The sequence below is a fragment of the Podarcis vaucheri genome, assembly GCF_965113315.1.
Source record: "Podarcis vaucheri genome assembly, chromosome: 3".
In the NCBI taxonomy this organism is placed as follows: domain Eukaryota; kingdom Metazoa; phylum Chordata; class Lepidosauria; order Squamata; family Lacertidae; genus Podarcis; species Podarcis vaucheri.
Window position 1 is genome coordinate 87,168,700 of NC_138761.1, and position 26,467 is coordinate 87,195,166.

Genomic DNA, 26,467 nt, shown 5'->3' on the forward strand with positions numbered 1-26,467 from the left:
ATTTGCAATCACAATCAAAATGTTGCCAGGCCAAATTTGAAAGGTAGGCAGGTCCTCTCACCTGTCAGTTACCTGTTGTCAGTATGAATACTGGGACCTCAAAGTGTAACATGGACTGTTAGAACGCCCTTTTGCAAGCAGACCCATGTTGCTCTTTAACCTGTCAAAAACTGAAAGTCAAAGAGCACCCCAGGGTTGCTTGCAAAACCTGACTGCTCTGATTTTCAGCTGGGCTATCTGAAAGACCTCTTGCAAGTATTCCTGTGCTGTTCTTTAAACCCCACCCCCCAGTATAGTTTAAAGAGCCATGGATTGCTTAGTTAGCCAAAGGCCTGGGGGAAGAGGATTGTTTTTGCCTGGTGCCTAAAGATATGTAATGAAGGCACCAGGCGTGCATCCTTGGGGATAGCATTCCACAAGAGGGTGGCTACCACAGAAAAGGCTTGCTCTCATGTTGTTACCCTCCGGACCTCTTGTGGAGGAGGCACATAAAGAAGGGCCTCAGATTATGATTGTAGGGTCTGGGTCAGTTTATATGGGGAGAGGAGGTCAGAAGCAGCACTTTGTATTGCGCTCAGAAATTAGCTGGCAGCCAGTGCAGTTGGGCCAGGATTGGTGTAATATGCCCTGGTGAGCAACATGTTCCAGCATGGGAATGGAAGCACACAGCCAAACTGAGCAGGGCTACTTTGGCTGTGTGGGCCAATTCCCAGCAGGGCAACTTGGCGCAGCCATTGTAGAATGGAACCCCCACCCATCAGCTGACATCCGCCTCCATCAGAGTGGCACCAGTTCATTAGCAGGTGGTTTTTGAGAAATGGCCTCACAGGTTATATCTGACCCCATACGGAGGTGAAGGGTCCCTACCCGAAATATATGTGAATGGTCAATGTAGAACAAAAACCACTGCTACAGGATTATGTATTTCCTTTTTCTTTTTTTAGCATGAAATACATGCATGAATGACTGACGAAATTCAGAGAAGTGAAGAATATGAACAGGCCCTTACCTTGCTATGTGCATAAACCACTGAACCTAACAATTTCCAGGTTCCTCCTCTTCGGTCCATGCGCACCATGCGAAGGATCTGTAGGAAACGAAGACTTCTCAGTGCTGATGTTGCAAAAATGTTACCCTGAGTTTTTGCAGAAACAACTGCTATTGAAGCGATGAGAACAATGATGTCTGAAAGAAATACATTACAAAATACATTAATGTGCGCATATGGACCAGTAATAGCTTGATAGCATATTGTCATATGCTGGGTGAACTGGATGGCTTTGTATGTTAAGAATATTCTTTAAGAGTCTTTATGCTGAAAGAAAGTGAATTGTAACAACAACATCCGTATAAATGCAAAAAATACAATACTATAAAATGTTGCATTGACCAGTGCTAAGTTCTATCAAAAGAAATGCCCCTTTACTCAATTTACAAGAATACATAATACACAGTCATCTTACCCAAGTTCTTAGACAGCCTCCAGTTATTTCAGGCATGTGCTCTACAGTCCTCATCTAATTTGTGTGTGCCAATTTCATGGGACCAAACTTTTAACTGAAAAGGATCTAATATAAGTCTCTCTCACTAAAAGTTCTAGCTCACATACCTAGTATTGGGAACATTAAGGGAGTTTTCAACAATGCTTAATTTTTTGTTCTGATCTATGGGTTGGTTTGTTTTTAACTTGCAAACATGTATGTATGTATTTTTTATTTATTTATAAGTTGCCCTTCGCCCAAAGGTGCCAGGACAGAAGATTCATTTACCTTAAAAACCATAATTAGCAATATATGAAATTAGAGTAAATAATAGATTGCCCAGTAAACACCACCATCATCAGTATTAAAGTAAAGCACACTCTCCATCCACAATGTACTTTACCCCACTCCAATGTTTGAAACAGGTACATCTTCACTAATCGGCAAAATAATGTTGAAGCTGGGCACACCTCGAAGGGGACATAATTCCATAAGTGTGGTGCCACAGCAGAGAAGGCCCTCCCATGTACCCCCATGCTTTGAACCTCACTCAGCAATGGGATCACAAATGGGGCCTCCCCTGCAGATCTCAATACACAGCCAGGTTGGTATTGGTGGAAGCATCCTTCAATCGCAAAATAATTGGCAACCAGTCAAATTGTAATAATTTGAAGAGTAGCTATTTAATTGGAAGAGCGCACTCTTTTCTGTTCCTGTTAATAGATGGAATTGTTAGCCATACATTTGCCCCCTTTGGCTACCCCTTCACTGAGAATAATCGGGAGCAATGATAATAACTGAAAATGCACCACAGGGATGGAATCATCATGCTGATGCAATAAATTTATAGCAGCAATTCATGTATTAGATTAGCATTCTGCTGACATGCTAGCTTTTCATTGGCAAAGCTTTTATGTAGGAAGGTACAATTCCTTCATCTGAAATTTGAAAGTCCAGGAAAGGGTGTATAGCATGCTTTGCTTATATATTTGAATCATTTTACTTTCCATTAGATTAGCATCTATTCCAGTCTCAATCTAAACCCACTGACATGGGAGTGACAGCTTAATCTTATGTTTATCTACTTAGAAATAAGTCCCACAATGCACAATAGGGTTTACTGGTACTTCCTAGTAAGTGTTTTAAGATTTGCCAGTGTCATATTGGGAAGCAAAATACTGTATTTATTAGGACAAACTAATATTTACAATACAGCATGTGAGCTTTTGAGTTCACAGTACAGTGGTACCTTGGGTTACATACGCTTCAGCTTACAGACACTTCAGGTTACAGACTCTGCTAAACCAGAAATAGTACCTCAGGTTACGAACTTTGCTTCAGGATGAGAACAGAAATCGCGCAGCGGTGGCGTGGTGGCAGCGGGAGGCCCCATTAGCTAAAGTGGTGCTTCAGGTTAAGAACAGTTTCAGGTTAAGAACGGACCTCTTGAACGAATTAAGTTCTTAACCCGAGGTACCACTGTATTCTATTTCAGACTAGATGAACTGCCACATGACTATTTGTTGATACTAATAAATTTAATATTTTACTGATGTTATGAATTTGTTATAATGGACCAGTGGAGCTATCTGATTTAATATATGTCCATAGAGCTTACTTCCCTGTATGCACACCAGTTCTAGCCACATTTCAAATCATTTGCACCTTTCCCGAAGCAAAGTGTTGATAATGAAAAAGCTACCTGTTTTGTTATCTTATAGGCAGGGCAATGGACCTGTTATTGCCATGTCCTGAGTTTCAGATGCTTTATTGTAGCTGCTTCCTTACCCCCCCCAAAAAAAAAAATCTATGGGACTATTTAATCATGTTCTTAATGAAGCCCTGAAATGGGAATGTTTTCTGTGGTAAGCTACCTTACCCTGTGCCGATTCTGGAATTTCACACAAGATCCACTTATCCCAAGTGATTCCATAATTCAGAGGTTACCAAAGCAGCAGAGTCACATTGCTCTAATAACCTTCTCACTGTCATGGGAGATGGCAGCCAACTCTTGAAATACAACCCTCAGTACATCAAAGGTCTGAGATGGATGAGTGTTGAAAGCATTTTGCACCTTTCAGAAACTGGCATTTAGATTAAATTTAGAGCTTTCGCATGTCCTGAAAAACTTAAAGTGGCTGGGGTTTTTTTTTTGGGGGGGGGGGCAAATTCTATGCTATTTCTAGATAAAGATCAAATTCAATGGGAGCAGAGGTAGTAAAAATTGTTCCAAAGAACCTTTCAATGCAGATAGTCGTACACTGGTGTGCTTGTAGATGAGGTTATTGTGGTCACAGAACAAATTCCACATGTGGAATATAGAACCTCCCCTCCCTCTCCTCTCCCAGCAAACCCCCCCCCCCAAAAAAAGCTCTGAATGCCTGGGAGAACCACTAGGGCAGATATGGAAAGGTAATATAAAAAAAAGTTAAACAAGATTTTAAACCAGCATTAAACAGGCTTTTCATCCTTCTGGAATCTGAATTTACCCCACAGTTTTAACTATTATTTTACACACAACCTACTGAAAAGTCACAGCTAGTTTGAATGTTGTGTGTTGGCCTTTTCATAGCTTGAATTATAGAGCTATCTCATTGTGTAGTGGGCTTGACTACTCTGAGCAGACCTAGGGATTGTAAACCAATAGACTTTTAAGCCTTGTTCTAAGGGCAACTTGTGTGTGGGGTGACTTTGCCCAGCAGCATGGGGCCCAGAAAGCAGTGTGTGTGTGTGTGTGTGTGTGTGTGTGTGTAATGCTGCATCTCTTTGCAACTCTTGTGAGGTCTCGCAGAATGCTGGGCATCCTGCATGATTTTGGGAGATGCAAGAGGAGCCAAGAGCTTAAAAGGCCTCAGCCATGAGGATTTGTGGCCATTTTGCCCTACAAGCTTCACACTCACCTGCTCTTGGTGCAAGAGCCTCACTGAACTAACTACCCGGGTCACTGCTTTACAAGGCCAGAAAGAAGTTTTTTCCTTCCCAACTTGAGCTGGCCCTCAGTTGGAGTTTTTTTCTGCCTTTTCCTCAGTGACATAAAGCTTTGCTTACATTAGGTACTGAGATAATTCTGTACTTTTGTGGGGCAAAAATTGCATAGGTCAAGATCAGCATAGTAAAGGGGCTCCCATAAGGGGCCTGAGGAAAGGGTTGACTAAGGCATGCTACCTGGCTGGAATTTTTCACCTTGGCCGCCCAGTGAGAACCTGGATGCCTGGCTTGCCCCCACACCAGGGTTCAACTCTGGGTGATCACCTCAGATGGGCTGACTGGAATGAGACAATAATCCTTGCCTTACTGCCATGCCAACCCTGCTTACCTGCTATAGTCATTAAAGTTTCAACCTGATTTCACCCATCACTGCTGCCCTGTTTCAGTTATTACACTGCTCTCATGGGTCACAGAATGCACCGTCTCTATATACATATGTGTAAGAGAAGAAGGTTCATCATTTTATAAAACTGCTGTTAGTAGTCCTTCCAAAAGGATTCCATATGCCATCTTCATGTTATTGTTAAGGTATTTATGGATTGCACGTTACTAATTTTCACACTAGTTATTTATTTTGTACACCGATGGTACGCTTATGTTATTCCGGGTTTTTATAGATTATTGCTTTCATACTGATTTTATTTATTGTCTACTGATATTTGCTTGCCTGCTAATAGACATGTGTTGAAATGTGTTGGGAATTTCAGCCATAAGTTCTTTGTGGTTTCTGACTTAGTAGTGGCTATTTTTATTGTGGCTGCCCGCTCCTTATTTGCTTTTGACATGATTTCTCAAATGTGCACTAAGGCCTGCAGTTGCTTTCCTAACATACTTCATGTGGCATCCAGGGAATTTGCATTCTACAAACACTACACTGCTGGCTTTGCAGGTGATGTTCTGTTTACTGTACTGAGGCTGGTTAGTCATTCTGTTTCTTAAGGAGATGGTTGCCCTAGTATTACTTCAATCCTCAGTTTGTGTAGGTCTGGAGCCACCTTCCCCAACCCAGTGTTGTCCAGGTGTTTTGAACCACAACTCCCATATGCCCAAGCCAGCATGGTCAGGGACGATGGGAGTTGTAGTCCAACAACACCTACAAGCCTCTGTGTCTTAACCAATTTTCTCAGGAAGGGAGTCTGAGGAACTGAGGCAGATAGTAGCAAAGAGAGACAAAATTCTAGGCTCTCCAAAAAGATAAGCCCTGCCTAACCTTTTGGAGTTCTTTGAGAGTGTCAACAAGGATATGGACAGGAGTATATGTTGTGTTCTTAAATTTTCAAAAAGCTTTCAAAAGCTAAAAGTAGTTGTGAGATGAAGGAGCAGGTCTTCTTATTGATTGGTAATACCGGTAGGTTAAAAACCAAAAAGCACATTTCTCACAATGGAAGGATTTGCCCCAAGAGCTCAGTATTGGGATCTCTGCTTCCTTAATTGCAGTTAAATGACCTGGATTGGCAGGGGGGAGCAGTAATGAGGTGGTAATGAGTTTGCTTATTGTTCAGGATGGTGAAAACAAAAGAAGATTGTAAGGGGCTCCAAAAGGAGCTTTCCTAAATAGGTGAATGGCAAATGTGATTCAATGTAAGCAAGTGTAAAGTTATGCGCACTGGAGCAAGACACCCTAACTTCATATATATGCTTATGGGGTCTGAACTGGGTGTTCCTTCAATTGCTTAAACCACCCACTTCAGACCTGAGGTAGTTTTCATTGAAGTTGCAAAAACATTTCGATCTGCAGATGATGTTTTTGTGTGTGTCCTGGAGCAATTCCATTTTAAATGAATGTGAGCATCAGTGGGTTGATTGTAAAGATCTGTGACTATCTTGTTTTTTTATGTGACAAGGAGAACATCCCATATGATTTGTAATGACTCTATTAAGTGCACATTTGATAGTGGGATGGATGGTTGGTATCATTCTTAAATTGTTCCAAACCTTTGTTGCTCGTGGTCCAGATGACAAAGGATGACATAAATGCATCGCCAACAAATGAGCAGCTTGTTGGTGGGCTCCTTAACTATGACTTGTTCAGGCTTCTCAAAAATAAATTGGCATAAAATGGAGCCATGCAGATGCCCAGGAGCAAACTTAAACAAGTCATCCTTAAAGAGCCCACCAACAAGCTGCTAATATGGTGGTGATACATTGGTGACATCCTTGTATTGGTGAACAGAATCAGTGGCAAACGAATGCTAGAACTTAAGGAGTTATATTCAACTAAGTTATACTCAGAGTAGGCCCAATGAAAACAATGGACTTAGTCATGTCCATGAATTTTAGTGGGCCCCCTCTAAATCTACTGCACAGAACCAAAGAAAAATATTAACTCTGTCCCGCCATCAAAGTTACATGCAACAACACCACTGAAAATTAATATAGCCCTTTCCTGGATGATAGTCTTGTCATGAAGCAAAACAAAGTAACCACAAACAATTCATGCAAACTACTGCCTTCCATTTGCACAAACAAAGTATGTCAAAACAGTGTTTAGATTCCTATATCCTGCCCAACGTTTACTTTTAGATGTTTTACATGTAGCATTTTTCTGGTTTTTTAAAAACTTTTTTTATTAAAGATTTCTTGGTTTACAAAAGTATGTGCAATGTCTCTTCTTTCTACAGATCAGTTTCATTTGTTGAGACATTAGTGTTGCTTTAGGAAGAATAGGGGGGAAAAGGTAGAGGGAGCCATGCTGAGTGGGGGTGGAGTCGGGTAGCAATGTTTCTATTTTACTTAATGTATGTGTGGGGTTTTGTGTCAGCGTCGTTTGTGCAGGTTCTTTTTGCTATTCGCTTGTTTTCCTTTGGTGGTGAGGCAGGTTGGGGTTGGCCTAGGGTGTGGTTGTTTGTTTGTGATTGGCTGTGGTGAACTTTGTTTTCATGTGTGAGTGGGGTGGGTGGGTGTTTTTGGATCAGGTTAGCCATATTGATTTGTATGCTGTTGGTGGATTCTTGTTGTTGTCTTGTTGGGCTGTGTATGTAATAAAGGGGAGCCATTTTTCTCTGTTAAAGAAACTGGATTTATCTGCTTAAAGCCAGTCAAGTTATGATTAATCATCACCTACTTGTAAAAAGTAATTGGCAAGATATCTTCAGGAAATTCTCTGAATAAATGGCTCTGTCTTGATTTTTGCAGATGTTGTCATTTTAGCCAAAAAGTCTCTTGAGTTCTCAAGAACATACACAATACTCTCTGGATGGAAATCCTGTTAATTATCAACATGGGAAATATTAATTACCCAGCCTCTCCAGTTTTACAGTTTTGTTTCAAGTTGCAAGACAACTTAGTGTTTTATGATATAAGAAACTAAAGTGGCTTAGATTTCATAATAATCCTGAGTAACAACTTGGACTGGGATGTGAAAATTGATTTGAGCTATTGCTGTGCAATATGATAATAGTGTTCTCTGGTAGCAAAAATTCAGGTGGTGGGGAAGGGTGCTATATTTGAATTACCTACTCAATGGGAATTTTTGGAATGCATCTCTTAGGACTCAATGCACTTCAAACTACCTTTAATCATGTGGAAGAAAGCAATTTCAAGAGGCCATTACCCCAAATATTATTGCTTTTTGGTCCGTCCCCCCCAAATGGGGACAGCTATTCACCTTGGTTTGTAAGTCATCATAGTCCTACTCAGAGTAAATCCATGCCCATTAATTCCAATGCCTCTACCCCTGAGTATGATTCACAACCGTTTGTGTTAAACTGAATTGGCTAAAATAAATAATCCAGGATAGAAAGAAGCCTGTAGGAGTCCACAAAATTGCCAGGTATGCTGGTAAGCAGATGGTCTTTTCCCTCCCGACAGCAGCCTCACACAACTCATGGGATCCTATTACAGAGCCCTCAAATTTTTGTAACCAAACTTGCTTTAAAATAGGGGTGGAGAACATTTTTCACTCAAGGGCCTCATTTCGCTCTGGGCAACCTTCTCGAGACCACAGGCCAGTGGTGGGCAGGGCCAGAGGCAAAAGTATAATATAGTTTTGTGTAGTACAATTCCACACACACACATTGCCCTGCCCACTATCTAGACAAGCAAGAGGCATGTTCAGAGTTCAAGGACACATTCCAGCCGGACAAAAACACTTGAGGTGTGAGGCAGGGCTAATGAGGGATGTGGCCTGGGGCCAGATAGAGAGGTCTGGGGGCCACATTCAGCATCCAGGCCTGAGGTTTCCCACCTCTGCTTTAACATATAGCAAGTCCCCATCCTGCCAGATGGAATTCAAAGGCTTGCAAGGGGACATATTTATGGGAAGGCAAACTGGAGTAGCTCAGCAAATCTGAGGCAGTGGCAATGAGCATGCCCAGACACTGTGAGGACTGAGAATGTTTTGGAAGCTGAGCTCCAGCCAGGTCCCTCTTTCACTTTCAGTTGCTGAGTTCAACTGCTACCCCTTTGGCTCATGCATACAGGCAAATCCAGGAAAATCCAGCCTGTGGTACTTACTGACAACAAGCTTAGACACTTCTACTCAGAAGTAAATCCCACTGAGTGCAAAACAACAACAACAACTTTCCCCAGGTAGATGGATCTACTGGGTGTTCAGGAGAAGATGGGTGAGTTCTTGGGGCTGCCCTACCACTTAAAAAATTCCCTTAAAGCAAGTTCCCCTAAAGTCAACCTCAGTCCTGCAGTTGCAAGGAGGCAGCCTGACATTGACACAGTAAGGCAAATCTTCCTCGCCCCATTCCCTCAGGCTTTTCCCTTACCTGTCCTGACAGAGAGAAGAAAGGAGGACAGGAGATATTATTCTCCCCAGCTTAAGCACTGTCATAAACACCTCCGAGTGTGCATATGCGGATGTTAGTGACTCAGAGGATTGCATACTCCTATGCTGTAGCAAGCTGGCCCAACAAAATACTTAACTGCCTCAGATGTATCTCTTATTCTGATATTAAAATAGTGAAATATATGCTTATACCAACCAAACACTACATGCATTTTCAGGTACATATTTACAAAAATACACACAGGATGATATCCAACAAAGCCATACTCAGATTCATGAGTATCAATGGACCTACTTTAAGGTATTTTAAGTTATGTGGAATATGAAACATCCACGAATAGGTCATTTCCCACCTGCATTGCTGCAGCATGTTACATAGAACTGGGTGGGAAACCATTTTCTGCCTGAAGGATGCATGCCTTTGTGGCCACATCCCAATGCAGGGCACAGCCAGAAGCAAACATAGGCGTGGCAGGAGACAAAAAGTAGTTAGAATAATGGATGTTATTCTTACCTGTGTATAATAGACTAAATCCCAGATTTGTCTGCCAGGCCCCACCCTTGCTCTTTAATTATTGAAAGCTCTAGCTAGCAAAGGAATTCTGTAGCCCATCTATCAACGTTGGCTCTTCTATTTTCCAAACGCCTTCCAAGCCCAATTCACTTTGCTGCATGTGGCAGGACAGAATTTCAAACAAATACATGCCCTCCGAAGCCCACATGTTCACACTCCTGTATCAGCTATGTCTATGCTGGCTTGGTCATGCCCACAGAATGGAAGATGGCTGGGTTCCCAAGAACATGCTCTACAGTGAGCTGGCTTCAGGTACCAGGCCTGTTGGCAGACCAACTCTGTGCTATAAAGAGGTCTGCAAATGTGACATGAAGGCTGGCAACACCAACCTTGCCACGCGGGAATCCCTTGTGGACAACTGCGGTGCCTGGAGACAGACAGGTTGCGTATCCATAGCAGGGACCAGAGGCAAAATGACTGCTGGGAGGAGCACAGAGAGAGGAAACGCCATGGTGCCTCTGCAGAAGCACAATTGCACGCCTTTGTCTGCCCCAGCTGCAACAAAACTTGTCTCTTCCGCATCGGTCTCTGCAGCCACAGCAGACGCTGCAACCTTCCAACAGCTTGACCTCACTCCCAAAGGTGCACTCTTCCATTGCCACTCCCCCCCAATGCCATATGTTATTTTCTTTAAAACTGTAAATGGCTCTCCTTATTTTGCATTTGAAGGAATGCATTTTACTGTATGTACGTTCCAATCCTCCTCCAGAACTGAAAGTGAGAACCACTCCTTTATGAGGGTAAGATCACCTAAGGCCCACTGGGCTACTTCTCTTCTTTTTGGGGTGTGGAGGTGGGTAGAGAGGGGTTACACAACCACAAATGATTGTACAAATAAGCAGCAGCAGCCCAGTGGTCAGGGAAAAGAGTGAAAACATTTTTTCACCTGAAATAGCCAGGAAGTTCTGAAAACCTTTCCTAGCTATTTTCCAAGTTATTGCAGTTGTTTTTAATGGTATGCTATTATATCGAATTTGAATCTCTAAAAACTTTGCTATAATTTGTTTTGTATAGGTCTTCATAATGAAAGCTGAAGGTTATTTGGTTTGTTTGTGATCGTAAGTTATTTTGTATGCTTTCTTTAGTGGAAAAGCAACTACTTTATAGGTATCCTGTTCAAGGTCATCAATCAAGGGCCCAATTAAGATAAAGTGCATTTACGTTCTGTTGAAATAAAAAGGATGTAAGCAAAGTAAAAGTTTCCTTTCTTTGGATTGCTCATCTTAAGTGATGTAAGAAACAGCTATATTTACATGTACCTGTTCAGTTGATGCAATTTATTTTTCTGCTACGTGTGTGCAAGATGCTGAAGATCAGCCATGACATCATAATAAAGCACAAAAGTAAAATTCTTCACTAGAATACTATGATGTATTTCCTGTGACTCATCATACATGCCTGCTGTAACATCATTCTTCCTCAGGTCCTCACAATGAAATAATCCTCCTAAAAGCACAATGCAACCACCCCTGAAAAAGAATACCTTCAGTCTGGGAAAGGAAGGCTGAAAGTTCAGAAAAATGCTCTCAACATAGTTACTGCATCTGCATGCATTTGTTTCAGAGGAGAAAGAGGGGAAGATGCGGGCTCGTATTATACAACAGCTAGCCGCAATGGCCCGCTTCTATGCACCATTGTTTGGAGGGCGGAACCTTATCATTACCAATACAGTGAGTAGCGGTTTATTGCTGGGAATTGCAGATCTAGTCCAGCAGTCTTTGGAACGAAGGCAAAATCCCAAACACAAGTGGGATGTTGAACGTGCATCTCACATGTTTATAACGGGATGCACCATGGGACCGCCCCTACATTACTGGTACACCTTGGTAGACAAACTAACCCCGAGAAAAGGACTTGGACACATCAAAGTTGTCATCATCAAGGTAACAATAGATCAGCTTTTTGCTCCATTTTTCGGGTGCTGGTATTTCATGACAATGGGACTACTTCAAGGTCACACTGTGGCAGCCAGCTGGAAGGAATTCAAGGAGAAATTCCCGGAGTATTTCTTAGCAGAACTCACTGTGTGGCCAGCAGCTCAGATGGTCAATTTCCTATTTCTTGCCCCTCGCTATCGAGTGCTATTTGTGAATGTAGTGACCTTGGGGTGGAACATATATCTTTCATATCTCAAACACAGAAGTTGAGGACTGCAAGGAACTGGAAGCAGAAAAGTGAAGCACAAGTATACTTCTCTGGACTGAATGTGTTGGCTCAAAATACAAACAGATTTGAAGCTGCCCCCCCCCCCCGGAATTTTATTGTTACAGTCTGTGCTTTTTTCTTTTTTTAGATAAAAAGGTACTCACCATGAAATTGTTACAGTAAATGCCACACTTTTAACATGTGGGGGGAAAGGCACTGCATAACCTGGAGTACCCCCAGAAAAAAAGCACTGGTTGCAGTCCTTTTCACAAAAAGCAAGTAGAATAATGTTTCCCTATCCTAGTTTCCCCATGTATATATTTTTTAAATTAAACATAATTCATTTATTTCATAAAAATTATATACTGATTGATTGTAAAAAGAAAACCCTTAAAGATGGTTTACAAACAGAATAAAACGATAAAATCATCAGTAAAACCCATTAGAAACAACTATTCAAAATACTGTACACAAGACTAGGTTAAGAATCCAGTCTTAAACTGAGCAAGGGGCTCCCTTGTATTCTCTCATCTCAAAAATTTATATGCCTTTTTCCAGCTATTAGCAACCGTTCAAAGACATTTACCTTAATTGATCATTTTTAAAATGTACAAGCACAGGAGAGGTTAAAAACCAAGAATGCAAGTGGTTGTATTGAAAGTAGCCCTCAGGAGAACATTCCATCAGCCCAAGGATTTCTCCTTGTGAGGAAATGTTCTTCCCCTCTCCTCTCCCATCACCCCCTAAATCTCTTCCGGAGGTTCTCCCAACCTTCCAGAGCAGATCTGGAGATTGCTTGTGGCGCATGCGAGAGAGGGAAGTCCCCTTGAGCTGGCGCTAATCCTTGCGCTAGTGCAACAATTTAGTTGGAACACCACCCAGTTATTATTTCCGAGTAAACATACAGTGTAAAGGACTTAAATAATTTTTTTTGGGGGGGTTGCCCCAGGAAATGTATACAGTTCAGAATTTTTCAGCCTAGACTGAGTCATAGGGCAAACATTTCAGATGCAAATGTCTCAGGAAACTGAAGCAAAGTGCAATAGAGCTTTGTTCGAGGAAACAGAGGGCTTATCCACCCACACTTTCCAGGCATAGGTCCTGCTTTAAAACTCTGTGTTTGAGCTGTTTTGTCGGCCACCCCCCAGTTTTCCCCACAAAAACTCATGCTTTATTGCTCAATTGCAGCAATCGTCAATTTGGGTTTCCCATGGATTGACAATTGCTCTGCTCTGATTGGGCGCCAAAGAGCAGGTTTTTGCAGGGAAAGTTCCAGAGCCAAAAAGAAAAAGGCGCCAGGACATATAGCTTTAAAGTGCAGTCCTTGCATGGAAAGAGCAGAGTAAATGTGGATAAGCCCTAATTCAGGGATCAGCAAGGTTTATCTTGCCTGGGCTGGATTGGTCCCACGGAGATCCTTCCATGGGCTGGACCACGTGCGTGCGTGAGCACACCTGCTCGTGATTTTCGGCACCTGTGCAGACCTGGTTTTCGGCGCCGCAGAAGCGAGTCCCCACATCGCGCAGCACGTGAGTGGGCAGCTCGGTTTGGGGGCGGCTTGTAGGCCGGTCAAACGACCTCCACGGGCCGCATCGCCGACCATGGGCCTAATTCATGTTTGCTCAGTTTATGCAGCTCGGTCTCCTCCTCTGGCTTGGGGACATACTACAAATTATTCTTTCCAGATTTGAACTACTAACACTGCAGTCCAAACCCCCTTTTTGTGGGACTGCACAGGGTTGGGTTGGGCAGAAATGTCCCTCTGATCACCCATGCTGACTCCCACCCAGAGAGAGATGCCAGCATCACTCAGCTAGTGTGGAGCTCCCCATTTTGCCTGCCGCATGTGCGGGTAAGAGTACCATTGGCAGGGTCCCCACTATCAACAGCCTATGGAAATCACTGAAATGGGTATTCAAGGGTCAGAGAGGGGCTGAGCCAGGCCAGGATCCACTGAATGCTGAGCTGGCCCTGCTGCCATCACATGACGGCATTGAGCCCAATTGCCAAAGCAAATCCACAGCAATTTGGCTGCCCACTACATTCTGCCCTGGTGGGAGCAGCATGCCAGTCCCATTACGCCTGGCCAGAGCCTGGATTGCACCCTTACTCTTGATTTAGGAAGCAGATTTTGGGGTATAAATGGGGTAATTAAAATGGCCAATGATGTAGTTTATTGTTCTGTGCTTGCCACTGGGGAACAGAATTTTGAGTTTCTGACTCAAGCACCAAAACATCTTGGATCATCTCTGCCTCCAACTGCTTATTTCTTCATGAACAGCCCCGTGTTGGTGAGAGCATCAGAGCTGCTTACATTCTTCTCTTGCCCACTTCCAATCTGTTTCAATTGTGGAACTGCACAGGAGATAGTCCTGGTGGATTGTTCTCACAAGCTGAAGTTGCTGTTGTTGCTTTAATTTAATTTGGGGAGCATTAAAGGAATGGAATAAAGAATAATCGCTTGTCACAATTCAGGAAAGATAACACATTTCTTTCAAAAACAAGAAACCCACAACATGACTCAACAATCAGTAAGAAGGAAGGAACAGAAGGCAGGGAATGAACAGCCTCAAGGACCTCACAGCTGGATCCTCCTACAGCAGGATGATTTCCCCAGCTTCATACTGACATGATTGGTACGCTGGCTGGTTCTCAAATGCCCTCTTGTCCTGAAGGTATGGCCCAGAACTGAATTAGTTCTGGTGAGGGCTTGCAGGTCTCCACAGATCAGAGGTAAAACACACACCTGAAGGATTAAAGAATAGCTTGCTAATAGCTTACAAAACAGATTAATGTGCAGTGATGCATGCCTTTAGCATAGGAGCAAGCAGAACTGCCATGCAGACTAATTTGCTAAACAGAAATACTGGCTTAGGTTGAAATTACTATACTCTGGTGGACTCATAAGTAATGCAGAAGAGAGAGTGTGGGGAAAAAAGACCCTCTGAATGTACCCTCTGCAAGAAATTTGCAGACAGCAACAGCTTCTGTAGTAGTTTGCTGGTGGGCTGCTTGAGTCCACTATAAGGCACTGGTACATAGGGTTGGGGGGACCTGGAACCTGAGACTCTTACTAAAGAGCTTTACTACATAGCAGACTAAAGGTATGGTGTGTGTGTGTTGATGTGCACTAGCTGCGAAGATAGCATCACTCAGTGTGGGGCACTAGCATCATGGCTGGTGCTGCTACCACTTAACAGTAGTAAACTCAGCCCCAGGAACAAACCCGCTGCACCTCAACCTCTCAAGGGCATCCAGTGTCCTCCCCCCTTCAGTGGTGCTTTGTTGTTGTACTATCATATAAGCCACCTGTGTCCACATTGACCTCCCCACCTGGTCACTATAGCAGCTGACCTAGGAAATTTGTGCTTGGACACAAATGCAAGCAATTGAAAGGCATAATAATATTAGCAGCAAACGTGCCAGCTGTTTTAATATCAGGTGGTGCAAGTAGGGGATGATAGCAAGAAGTTGGGAATGTGGTTAAAGCGCCCATGTTAAAATAAAGCACCCAGCATCATAATCATAAGCTTTTAAGAAGAGTTCTCTTGTGCCATTCTGCTATTATAAATGCATGAATGCTGCTGCTCAAACTTATAAGTTCATCTATTGTGATCTGAAAAGGTAACAATTATCTAGTGAGGTATAAAGGGGGGGGGGCAGGGGGCGGAGAACCACCTTTCCCATATACACATAACCTCTAATGGAATTTTCTAATTAGCTACAACAATTCTGTCAGTAGAGAAGACTTTAAATTCACACAATTGTTTAAAAAAAGGGGGGGGGAATGCTACACTTACTTAAACAAAGCCTGACACTCAAAACTGAATGTATCATGCTTTTAATTAGAAATTAATATTTCAATTAATTTAGCATCGGCATGAGCAAGGTAAGAGAGAGGCTCATTTGTAGCCTTGTCTGTGTCAGGCATGTTCATATTTAATCTATTTTATTTATTACATCTGCATTCCCGCAGCTGCCTCCAAGAACAGCTAGGAACGGTTGTCCCTCATTTTGTCTGTTGAGGAAGGTTAGGCTGAGAGATACTGTCCCCAAGAGCTTGCCAGGCAGTATCAGTAGCAACTTAGCCAGCCAGCCCTTCTTGTCCTGCACCTCTTTTTCCACAGCAGGCACCCAGGAAGTAGAAAGATCGAATAGCAGTACCCCTTGCAAGTTCTTAGGCACCTCCATTTTCTCGTCCTCTTCGCCATCCTCCACAGCTGGTTTCCAGGGGTCAATCAGGAATAGCTTCTTGGGGCGCTTTCTTTTTCCACCACTTGCACCCCAAGAGTAAGAGATATTTTAATCAGCAGCCCCTCCTCAGCTTCAGCCAGCTTGGTATCTTTTTCTTCCACCGCTGGCTCTTGGCATGGAGTCACGCTTTGCTCTCCCTGGAGACTTCTCCCCCACACTTTCAGCTGCTGCATCTGCTGCTCATGATCATCTCGCATCCGCTCCCATTGTTGCCTTTGGTGCTCATGCATCAGCTTCAACTGCTCAAGGACTGCTGTTATTCCTTCCTCCATTTTTGACTTCTAGGCCTTCTCTCCAGGAAACACAGATCCCACTTCTCACACCAGTGTTACAGTGTTCCCCCTCTCTGCCAAGCCATGGCAAAGGTGCATGGGATCTCAGGTACACACACGGGGTCTTGTGTCCCCTTTGAGGGTAGAAGACACAGTGGAGACCGTTGTGCTTTAAGAAATAGGGTTTATTCACCTATTTACACCCTTCGTCTGCTTGGAGGGGATTCAGATCTTACAGCATGGCCCAGAGCTTTGCAGGCAGTCCTTCCTTCACCCTCACCAAGATGGATCTACCCTTTCTTCTTCTCAGAAGCCAGAGCCCTCCCCCAGAGAAGTTACCCTGGCAACCTTCCAAATCTCTAGTCTCTGGTCACACCTGGGACAAGGAGTTGTTGAAGACCCTCAATGGCTATTGTAATGCTAACAGCTCTGCTCTTCCCTCAGCCTGCCCAGGAATCCCCTTGCAGCTTATATTCTCCCTGCGTATCACAAAGAACCCTAAATCCTGGCATTTATTCATTTCTAGGGTTTACCCCAAATCTCTAGCAATATGAATTAAGTCCATGACTCCCCAATCTTAGCATTCTACTTTGGATCAGCCCTTGCACAGATATAGGAAGTCCTTCTGTTCATGGAAGGCCGCCTTATGAAAGGGGCTATCTGTGATGTAGTGGATAATTCTGCTCAGGAATTTCTGGACTGAACCCTCTAAACGATTGCACACCAGCTACTAAGTGAGAGAGATATAACATGGAAAACTATAAATTGCCAAGAAAGGGACTTAGGCAGAAATTCAGAACGAGTGAAATTGATGCTTATGCTGCTCTTAGCTGGATTGTGGCCTAAGTGTGCAAATCAACAAAACATTTACTCCAGAATAATTTTGCTAAATTTAGTGGGACTACCCAGAAATGGAATGGTTATGACTCTGCCTTCTTACAGTAACTAATAACAGTTCAGAACACTAGCCAAAAAATTCAGACTTGAGCAAAAAGTGGAATAAAAAAAGGCTCACAAGTACACATGGTCTTTCAAAATCATGGTTCCTTACCAATAAATTATAATCTGGGGTACAATCAAAGGTGCAGTCTTAACTATCTCTTTCATCAGAATCTCTCTCCCTGTTCACAAATCCAGAAAACACGTTGATAGCAGCATTTTGCATCAGAAAATATGGCAAAGGAAAGAAACACTCTGAGGTTGATTGTAAAGGCAGATTATCATTTTATTTTCCAAAGTGATATAATGGAGGCATCATTGCCCATAGTGTGCCTGCTCACTCCACTGTTCTCTCTGTTCACAGGTTTTACAGAGACTTTCACAGGAAATGTTTCAAAAGCCTGTTCGATCAGAGATGATAACACACCCCATTTCTCACTCCCCCAACAACTGACCATCCTCGATCCCCCCATTTTTGCACACATATCCCACAAAGCATTTCCACCACGACTACACTAATGAGATATAGTATACACACTCTCCACCATACTGAGAAAACCTCTTAATCCCTATTTTATTTTATTTTCATTTCATTTCCACCACGACTACACTAAAGAGATATAGTATACACACTCTCCACCATACTGAGAAAACCTCTTAATCCCTGTTTTGTTTTATTTTGTTCTTTGGCAGATTTACTGTGGGAGGGGATCATGGAAAATTGCTTCCCTTCCCATTCTACTAACAGAGCAATTCATGGGGCAAGGTCCTTGGCTCCACGATAGAACACATGCTTCAGATGCAAAAGATCCCAGGTTCAATACCTGACGCCTCTAGGTAGGGCTGGGAAGACCTCTTGTCTGAAACCCTGGAGAGCTACTGTCAATCATTGCCAACAGTACTGAGCTAGATAGATAATGAAGACTGAGGCATATGGATAATGAATATCGCACTGGGTAGTTTGAATTGGTATAAGGCAGCTCCCTATGTTCTATGAAGATTAAAGCCAAATGATCACCAATGCAACTAAGAGTGCTGATGGAGAGAGAGAGATTCCATTGTCCTGGTAAAATCTGGAATTTAAAGCCAATGAACCTAGAAGTCACAAATACTTGGGGTATTCACAGGCTGCTTGTGGAAATGAAATTATATACCATCTTATGTGCGATCTATGACATCAGTAATGACAACTATTTTATTTGTTTGTTTGTTTGATAAAAAATAACATTCCTCCCAATGAAGCCCTGGGCAGTAAACAATGAAACAATAAAAGAAAAAAGCCCAGTTGAAGGCAAACTATGTATCCTCACAACTTATAACCTAAAAATTGCCAGAAACAATATCCTTCAATCACTAAATGCCTGGGTGAACAAGGTTTTTTAAATAATAATAATAATAATGTTTTATTTCAAAAATGTAGAAACAACAACAAAATAAAGCTACATCTTGTAATTACTAGCAGAAGCTAATGCATTTAACATACCTTTCTTCTTTATGTGTAGGTAAGCATTTATGGAAGATCCACTGCAACTTGGGGATTTTCTGTATAGTTCATCATAATATTACAGTACTTAGTCTCTTTTCCATAATCTGAGGAAAGGCTTTAATAAATGTTGATGTATATGTCCCTGATGTGTATATGATAAAAAAATCGTATCACACTATATAAAAAATCAAACGTTTTTGCTTTAGCTTTTTATTTTGCCAACACTTCAATGTCAGAAGTTCTGAAATTGTCCAAATGTTGGTTACTACCCTAAGAGCAGGCATCAACAGAGATACTATTAATTTCTTAGATGCCACTTTCTCATTTTGTTCCTTCCATACCTAATGCTGGTGTGACCTATATAGTCTGAAGGGGAGTATTTTGCCTCTGAAAAGTCCCCAAGCCAGAGGAGGAAACAGATCTGCATAAACTGAACAAACATGAATTAATCTCCTTGAATGAATCTCTCTTGCATGACATTCATGTTTCCTGGGACATTTGATTCCGAAATATTTGCTCTATGGCTAGGCGAGGCTAAAAACAAAGTTGTGTGCATTGCTTTGGTGCACTGCTTCAAAGCACTGAGTAGGGAGGGCTCTTTGCAAGGGACAAAGGGCTTTACAAGAGCTCTACTTGGCCCTTTGCAAGCTCCTTCAAGGGTCAGCTGGCTTCGGAGTTGCCTAGGGGGAACTTTGTAGCACGGCCAATCCCAGAGTGTTGAACTCCGTGCCTATTAGCTAAAAGGTGCTGACTTCAAGCTCCACTTTCTGCTGGAATTGGCTGCACGATGGAGATCCCCATGGAAACACTGACCCCAGGTGGTTTGTTCTCAGTGCCAGTTCAGCAAGCCTCTCTTGCCAATGCACAACCAGGAGCACACTTTGAAGCCGGACCTACTTTTACATTTGGGAGCCCATTTCTTTTATCATATCTTGATATGGTGGTACTGTTCCTGCTGTGACCCACCTTGGATCAGGCTGTGGGTCCCAACTCATAAGCTGAAGACCAATGTGATGTCAGATGCAGGGCAGGTGGGTGCTATTTAGGGGGGAACGACCTCGTAGGCCAAATATTTCTTGTAAACAGCTTAGACGCTCTATTCCAATCAAGTGGTATATAAATGTTGTTGAATAAAACAAATGCTGGGTTAAGTTAGGCCTGCAGGATGAAGGTTCCCCCCACCATCATTAAGAGATCATGGAGAACCAATAGAGTTGCATTCCCGTGTCTCTGATCAACGTCATTGATCAAGGTGACCAAGACTGTTTTGGTGGTAAAATTGTGACTGAAACCAGGCTGAAACGTGACTAGATAACCTGCTTCTTCCAGGTATACCTTCAGGGGTGTCTGCAGGCCACCATAATCTATCTGACCAGATGCATATATTAATTCCAGGGCAAGATTTTTTTCTTTTCTATTAGTGATTATGGACAATCCATGTACCCATCAAAGGCATAGCCAAATGTAATCTAGGATCTGAATTAAAAATAATAGCCAGTGGAGTCCTATCCTTCTGTGACAATGCTGTAATTCATAACAAGGTTAGCCATGGTTAAAAAACTTACCTATTACACAGAATGGTTTCCTTGCAAATCTCAGCCTTCCCTGCCATCCACGGTACCGACAACAGCAGCCAGCAGACCAGATGCGCATGATAAACTCCAAACCAAAGACAACAATCATGACAGACTCCTAAAGGAGGGGGGGGGAAACAAATAATAAATACAGCCAGTGAAGTCAGCAGTACAGAAAACAGAAGCAAATACTTGTTAGTATTGGCTTAATTCAATTTCAAGAAGCTGAAATATAATTGGGTTTTTGTAAAATCTAAAGGATTGCATTGCATGTGACATCAAAAGCTTTAAAAAAGATTGAATTTTCATATAACACAAGGGAGAAGGGAGAAGATTGCAAAAAAAAAAAAAAACCACCCCAACTCCCTACACATAGAAAAGTAGCTCCTCTGGGAGATGACACACCTGGAACATTTCTCTCTTATATGCTTTTGTTTTCTACGGACAGGTAGCACTTGCATGGGATTTTGCAGATTGTACTGTGTTGAACCGTCTTTTTCACCTCTACAACTAACAGCAGCTTGGGGAGGAGCAATATAAGGTGGGGAAATGACATGGGGTGCATGTTTTAGGATGAACCTTTTTACCAACCACCATATGGCCCATTTTAAAATTCTGCCTTCCCCCTACTTCTGCTTTTCATCAAATAAAAAGATGCCAGATTATCCAAACATAAATCTCCAATGTCAAGTTGAAGTCAATTTTTCTTTCTTTCTCTCCAGAGAATTGAATATGGGATGCTGCTGCAGAAGTCACTGCTTGCATGAACATCGCCCACCTCCGATTGTACAGTGGTCTCTGATCAAACAGGTTGTGCAGGCTGCAATTCCCATCATCCCTGACCACTGGTCCTGCTAGCTAGGGATCATGGGAGTTGTAGGCCAAAAACATCTGGAGGGCAGAGTTTGAGGAAGCCTGCTGTAGTGCGTGTGAAGGGAGGAGGGAGTGCACATGCCACATTCCTAGTCCTCCCCTCCATGGGAAACAGTTACGCTATCGTGCCACCTTTAAATCACTTTAGAATTGTTGACTCCGGACTCAGGACCTATGCAGCTGCCATTTGATGGAGACTTACTCCAATCAAGCATGTTTCTGAAGCATTCTAAAACCATTTTCATTTGACCATGCTTTTGATGATCTGTGTAGGTAGGATTTTAATACGTGTGTGTGTTTGTGGGCATGCGCACACACACACGCACACGCACACACACACACACACACACACACACACACACACGAGTTACTTGCCCCAAGGCCTCACAATAGTCAGGGTCAGAACAAGTATATTCAAAACAGATGTACAGTGACACAACTTCCAACAGAAATCAGCTTCCAGGTTATCAGCATTACACTTGTGTTGGTTTGAAATGATTGAGGGTTCGTGAGCTAGCTTCAGCGGACAAAAGTACTTAAAAAAGCTTATTAAGCAGTTTGTCAAAGAAACAGAGGGTAAGATTTATGTTTTATTTGGCACATGAAAACATTTCCATGTCCAGGATAAAGCTGTTCTGTATCAGATGGCTAATTTGTTATCCTTACAGGATGGGGACTGCTGTAGGGCCACATTAGTAAGCAAGCATGAAAAATATATTGAGCACAGGAATTATCGGCAAAGAAAGTGGTGACCCACCTTTTAACCCCCCCCTGCTCAATACATCAGTCATGTTTTTACTCTGTAAGAAACCACACTTCCTTAATCAGTCAACTGAAGGCAGCCATCTACTGCTAAACAGGCTACCTTTTGCAAGCACCGCTTATTTGTTGATTAGAGAATAATGATGGCCAGCTAATTTATTAAAACATAGCTATTAGCTGCATAGCATTTTCCCATTGAAGTGCTTTAAAGCCTACTTTGTTTAGTGCTTCTACCTTCTGAAGCTTCTGACCAGGCATAGGCAAACTCCGTCCCTCCAGAAGTTTGGGACTACAATTCCCATCATCCCTGACCCCTGGTTCTGTTAGCTAGGGATGATGGGAATTGTAGTCCCAAACATCTGGAGGGCCGGAGTTTGCCTATGCCTGCTTCTGACATTGGTTGGCTAAGCTCAGGGATGGAGACCATCCCTTTCTGTAAACTACGTTGAGGTTTTTCTGTATAATCAAGCAGTACATAAATTTTACGAAATAAAATAAAAATCAAGCTGGGAACTGAATGCTGCCCAATAGGCCTCTCTATCTGACTCTCATAAATCTCCCCAGGCCACATCTCCTCTCCCCAAACCGCACTCCTTTCTGGCTCTTCCAGTACTTTTGCCTGGTTGGAAAGTTTCCTTGAGTAGTTGACAATGCCTCTTGTCTGCATAGATGGAGAGATGTGGGGGGCTGTAGAAATGCCTCACATTTGCCTGGCTGGAATGTAGCCTACTCTACAGAGAAGACTCACATATGCTGTCCCACCCATTTCATTCGTCTGGTCCCACCCACATTGGGCAGCCCCACAAGGGAATGCAGTCTGCAGGTTGAAAAAGGCTCCCCCCTTGCTGGCTGAGCTGGAGCAAATAAGAGTCCAACTCACATTAAAAACTGTCCAGAATTGACGACATTACACTGCATCGGAGACAGGAAACTGGAGCAAGGACAGGTGCAAAGAAATCTCCTAACAAAGCACAGGAGGGACTGGATGTTATTGGAAAGGGAGAAAAAAGATTGCTGGAGGAAATTGGGCAAGGCAGGCAATTGGCTAAAAATAGGTGCCTAAGGAAACTATGGCTCATGGTGAGATAGAACTGAAGAAAGGAGATGTCAAGGAGAAAGCGGAACCAAAGCAGAACCTCTCATGGGGCCCAGGAACAGACTGGGATGTGCACTATTGGCAGGGAAGGAAGTGGGCAAGCAAGGGAGGATTGGGGAATTGGGATTAGGGAGTCCATGAGCTTCAGCTGGACTCAGAAATCACTGAGGCTTTTTGCTGCCTTTAAGCAACTCTGAAGCTCAGTGTGTTCTCAGAGACAAGGTACTGCCTTTGTCTGTTTAGTTAGAAGAGAAGTCTTGTCTTTGATGTTGTGCTCTGGGGCCCACAATTTAGGCAGGCTACCAAGTTCATTGGACTTTACTACAGTGGTACCTCGGGTTAAGAACTTAATTTGTTCCAGAGGTCCGTTCTTAACCTGAAACGGTTCTTAACCTGACGTGTGTTTTCGCTAATGGGGCCTCCTGCTGCCGCTGTGCTGCTGGCACACAATTTCCGTTCTTATCCTGGGGCAAAGTTCTTAACCTGGAGCAACCACTTGCTGGTTAGCGTAGTTTGTAACCCGAAGCATCTGTAACCCGAGGTACCACTGTACCTCGCAATTGCTGTCATTTTAGTGATGAGGCTCATATACTTTACTAAACTGTTTTTAGAAACTCTATAGGTTCCCATTCACGATAGATACAAAATAAGGAAGTCATTATCAAGTTCCCAGAAATGCTTTTTAAGAAGCCAAAGTGAACAATGCACATGATCGTTGAGAAGTTTCTTTTTAAAACTTGCACCCATTAGGCCAGCCTAAGCTATTTATGAGGGACACGGGTGGCGCTGTGGGCTAAAGCCTCAGCGCCTAGGGCTTGCCGATCGAAAGGTCGGCGGTTCGAATCCCCGCGGCGGGGTGCGCTCCCGCTGCTCGGTCCCAGCGCCTGCCCACCTAGCAGTTCGAAAGCACCCCCGGGGGCAAGTAGATAAATAGGTACCGCTTACCAGCGGGAAGGTAAACGGCGTTCCGTGTGCGGCTCTGGCTCGCCAGAGCAGCGTTGTCACGCTGGCCACGTGACCCGGAAGTGTCTTCGGACAGCGCTGGCCCCCGGCCAATAGATGTGAGATGGGCGCACAAACCCCAGAGTCTGTCAAGACTGGCCCGTTCGGGCAGGGGTACCTTTACCTTTACCTTTAAGCTATTTATATGGCAGCAGTAACATCACATCTAGATGATTTATTAGATTAAGCAAATATATGGAAAAGCACTAGAAATGGAATCTATCTAGCAGTAAATATTCTCAACAATATCTGACATGTCAAATGATCTTGTCATCTTCAATTGTAGGATTGGAATGAAACAAATATGACTTAAATGGGTAAGTGACACATTCACAGTGCCTACATTGAAGCAAATGGAATATATTCCAGCACACTGGAATCCCAGTAAAATACCCTTTGCTGAGTCACTTCACAGAAGCACAGAATCCTAGAATTAATCCTATAAAGCAAGTTTACATGCTCAATGTGTACTCTCTGATTCAGAGTTTCATAGGTTCTCTGATATATGAAGTTCTCATGTGAGCAAATTTCACCATTCATATAAGTGGAAGAGGCACCTTTTGAAAAGGTAGAATTTTTGCTCTGTCAAAATGAACAGGGACCTCCTTGTAGAAAAGGAAAATGCTTTGGAGCTCCTGTGCTTGCAAGAAAGAGCTAGATTAAGGAGACCGTGCAAACAGCCACACGGGGAGGAATCCTCTTCCATAGAAAAGTATGAGTCAGTTTTAAATTCTAGTAATAACACAGCATATATTTTAGAATCCATGTCATAAACTACTAGGACATCTCAACCAGGAATGCTAAAAGTGAAATTAATCCCTAAATGCTTCCTACTGTTTGTTTTTTCTTAGACTAATACCCAAGATATTTGTAAAGAGTAAGAAACAGTGTACTCATATTTCTTTAGTATACTGTTAACATCCAGCCTTTCAGTTTAGGATGTATAATCTGTACTAATATTAGGACGTATCATTTGCAGAGCTTGCCACTAAGCAAATGTGTACTGAGCAAATGTATTGAGGAAATTCTCCCTCAAGTCTGATACTGGTTTGTTTTAAGGCAGCCTGGAACTAGAGTTCCCATTTCAGCTTCTCTACTACATTACTGGAGTCAAGATTCTTATTTTGCATAAACATACATGTTAATTTTTAAAAGTGAAACACACACACCTTTAGCTTCACACTAACCTAGAAAAATAGCAAACACCAAAGCCCCTTACTTAATTGCATCAAAGTAAATTCAACTTAAAAGAAAGATTTTATCAAATAACTAAAAGAAATGAAGGAAGAAAATTGGCAGGTGCATGGGAGTTATCTAATGTTTTGCACAGTGTGACATGGCCAGAAATTGTGGTTGGGTTTCTTTTAGCACAGTGAGTTCCTGGGTCTTAGAGACAATTCCATTTCCATGTGGCTAAGGTGGCTGGCCGAACAAAGCTAGAGGAAACAGAAATGTAAGTAGACATTGTGGGATAACCCACCTCATATAACAAACATGCTTAGGTCTAATTAATACATGAAGAGGTTAATACCACAGAGTAAGCTGTCCTGCCAGGCTTAGCTATATACTTCCCACACCTTGGGAGGAACTAGTTGATCAACCTTTCTTCTCTTCCAGTCTGCCTGATAAGCTCAGCATATGAAGAGGTTTGAGCTGGTTGCTCCAGCTCAACTGCAGGCTCTCATCAGCAACTCTTGAGACCTACAGCAAACCTTTATGGAACTAAAATATCCACCTGATGAAGTTAAACAATGGATCAACAAAGCCAGACTGATACCCAGAGAGAACTTGCTGCAAGACAGATCCAAAAAAGAAAACAACAGAACACCACTAGTAATTACATACAGCCCTCAAGTTAAAAAACTTCAACACATCATCAGAGATTTACAACATCTCCTAAACAATGACAGTTCTCTTTCTCAAGCTCTGGGAGGAAGACCTTTCAGCGCCTACAGACAGCCACCCAATCTTAAACAACTCCTCACCCACAATAATACAACAACCAAACTTAACATGGAAACTGGTACCAGAGCCTGCAATAAACCCAGATGCCAACTTTGCTGCCACATACACCCAGACAACACCATCACTGGACCCAACAGTTTTTAGGTTTTTAAGAAGAGTCTTTTTAACTATCTTTTTAAAGAATTGTTTTAATTTATTTTGACTACGGCAGACCAACACGGCTACCTACTTGAATCTTGAGTTCCTATACAAGTAATCTAGGAACTTTTACCACTTTGCAACTAAGCTAAGTTTTACTGCCTGTGCAACTTTCTGAAG

General features: G+C 42.7%; 1 protein-coding gene and 1 pseudogene across 6 annotated transcripts in view; one reads left to right on the plus strand and one right to left on the minus strand.

The window, feature by feature from the left end:
* KCNQ5 (potassium voltage-gated channel subfamily Q member 5) overlaps window positions 1-26,467 on the minus strand; it is a 264,075-nt gene that overhangs the window by 36,929 nt on the left and 200,679 nt on the right. For 4 of the 5 annotated variants that reach the window (XM_082218295.1, XM_082218291.1, XM_082218292.1 and 1 more), the window contains exons 3-4: window positions 20,443-20,569; window positions 1,010-1,185 (exon numbers count right to left, since the gene is read on the minus strand). In XM_082218295.1, the coding sequence (XP_082074421.1) occupies window positions 1,010-1,185; window positions 20,443-20,569 (303 nt within the window). Of the gene's footprint in view, window positions 1-1,009; window positions 1,186-10,110; window positions 10,772-20,442; window positions 20,570-26,467 lie in introns of those variants that run through there. The other variant, XM_082218293.1, reaches the window with a different exon arrangement.
* On the plus strand, window positions 11,137-12,037 carry LOC309529924 (mpv17-like protein 2 pseudogene; annotated as a pseudogene). The gene has a single exon. The product of its transcript is annotated as a mpv17-like protein 2 pseudogene (transcript).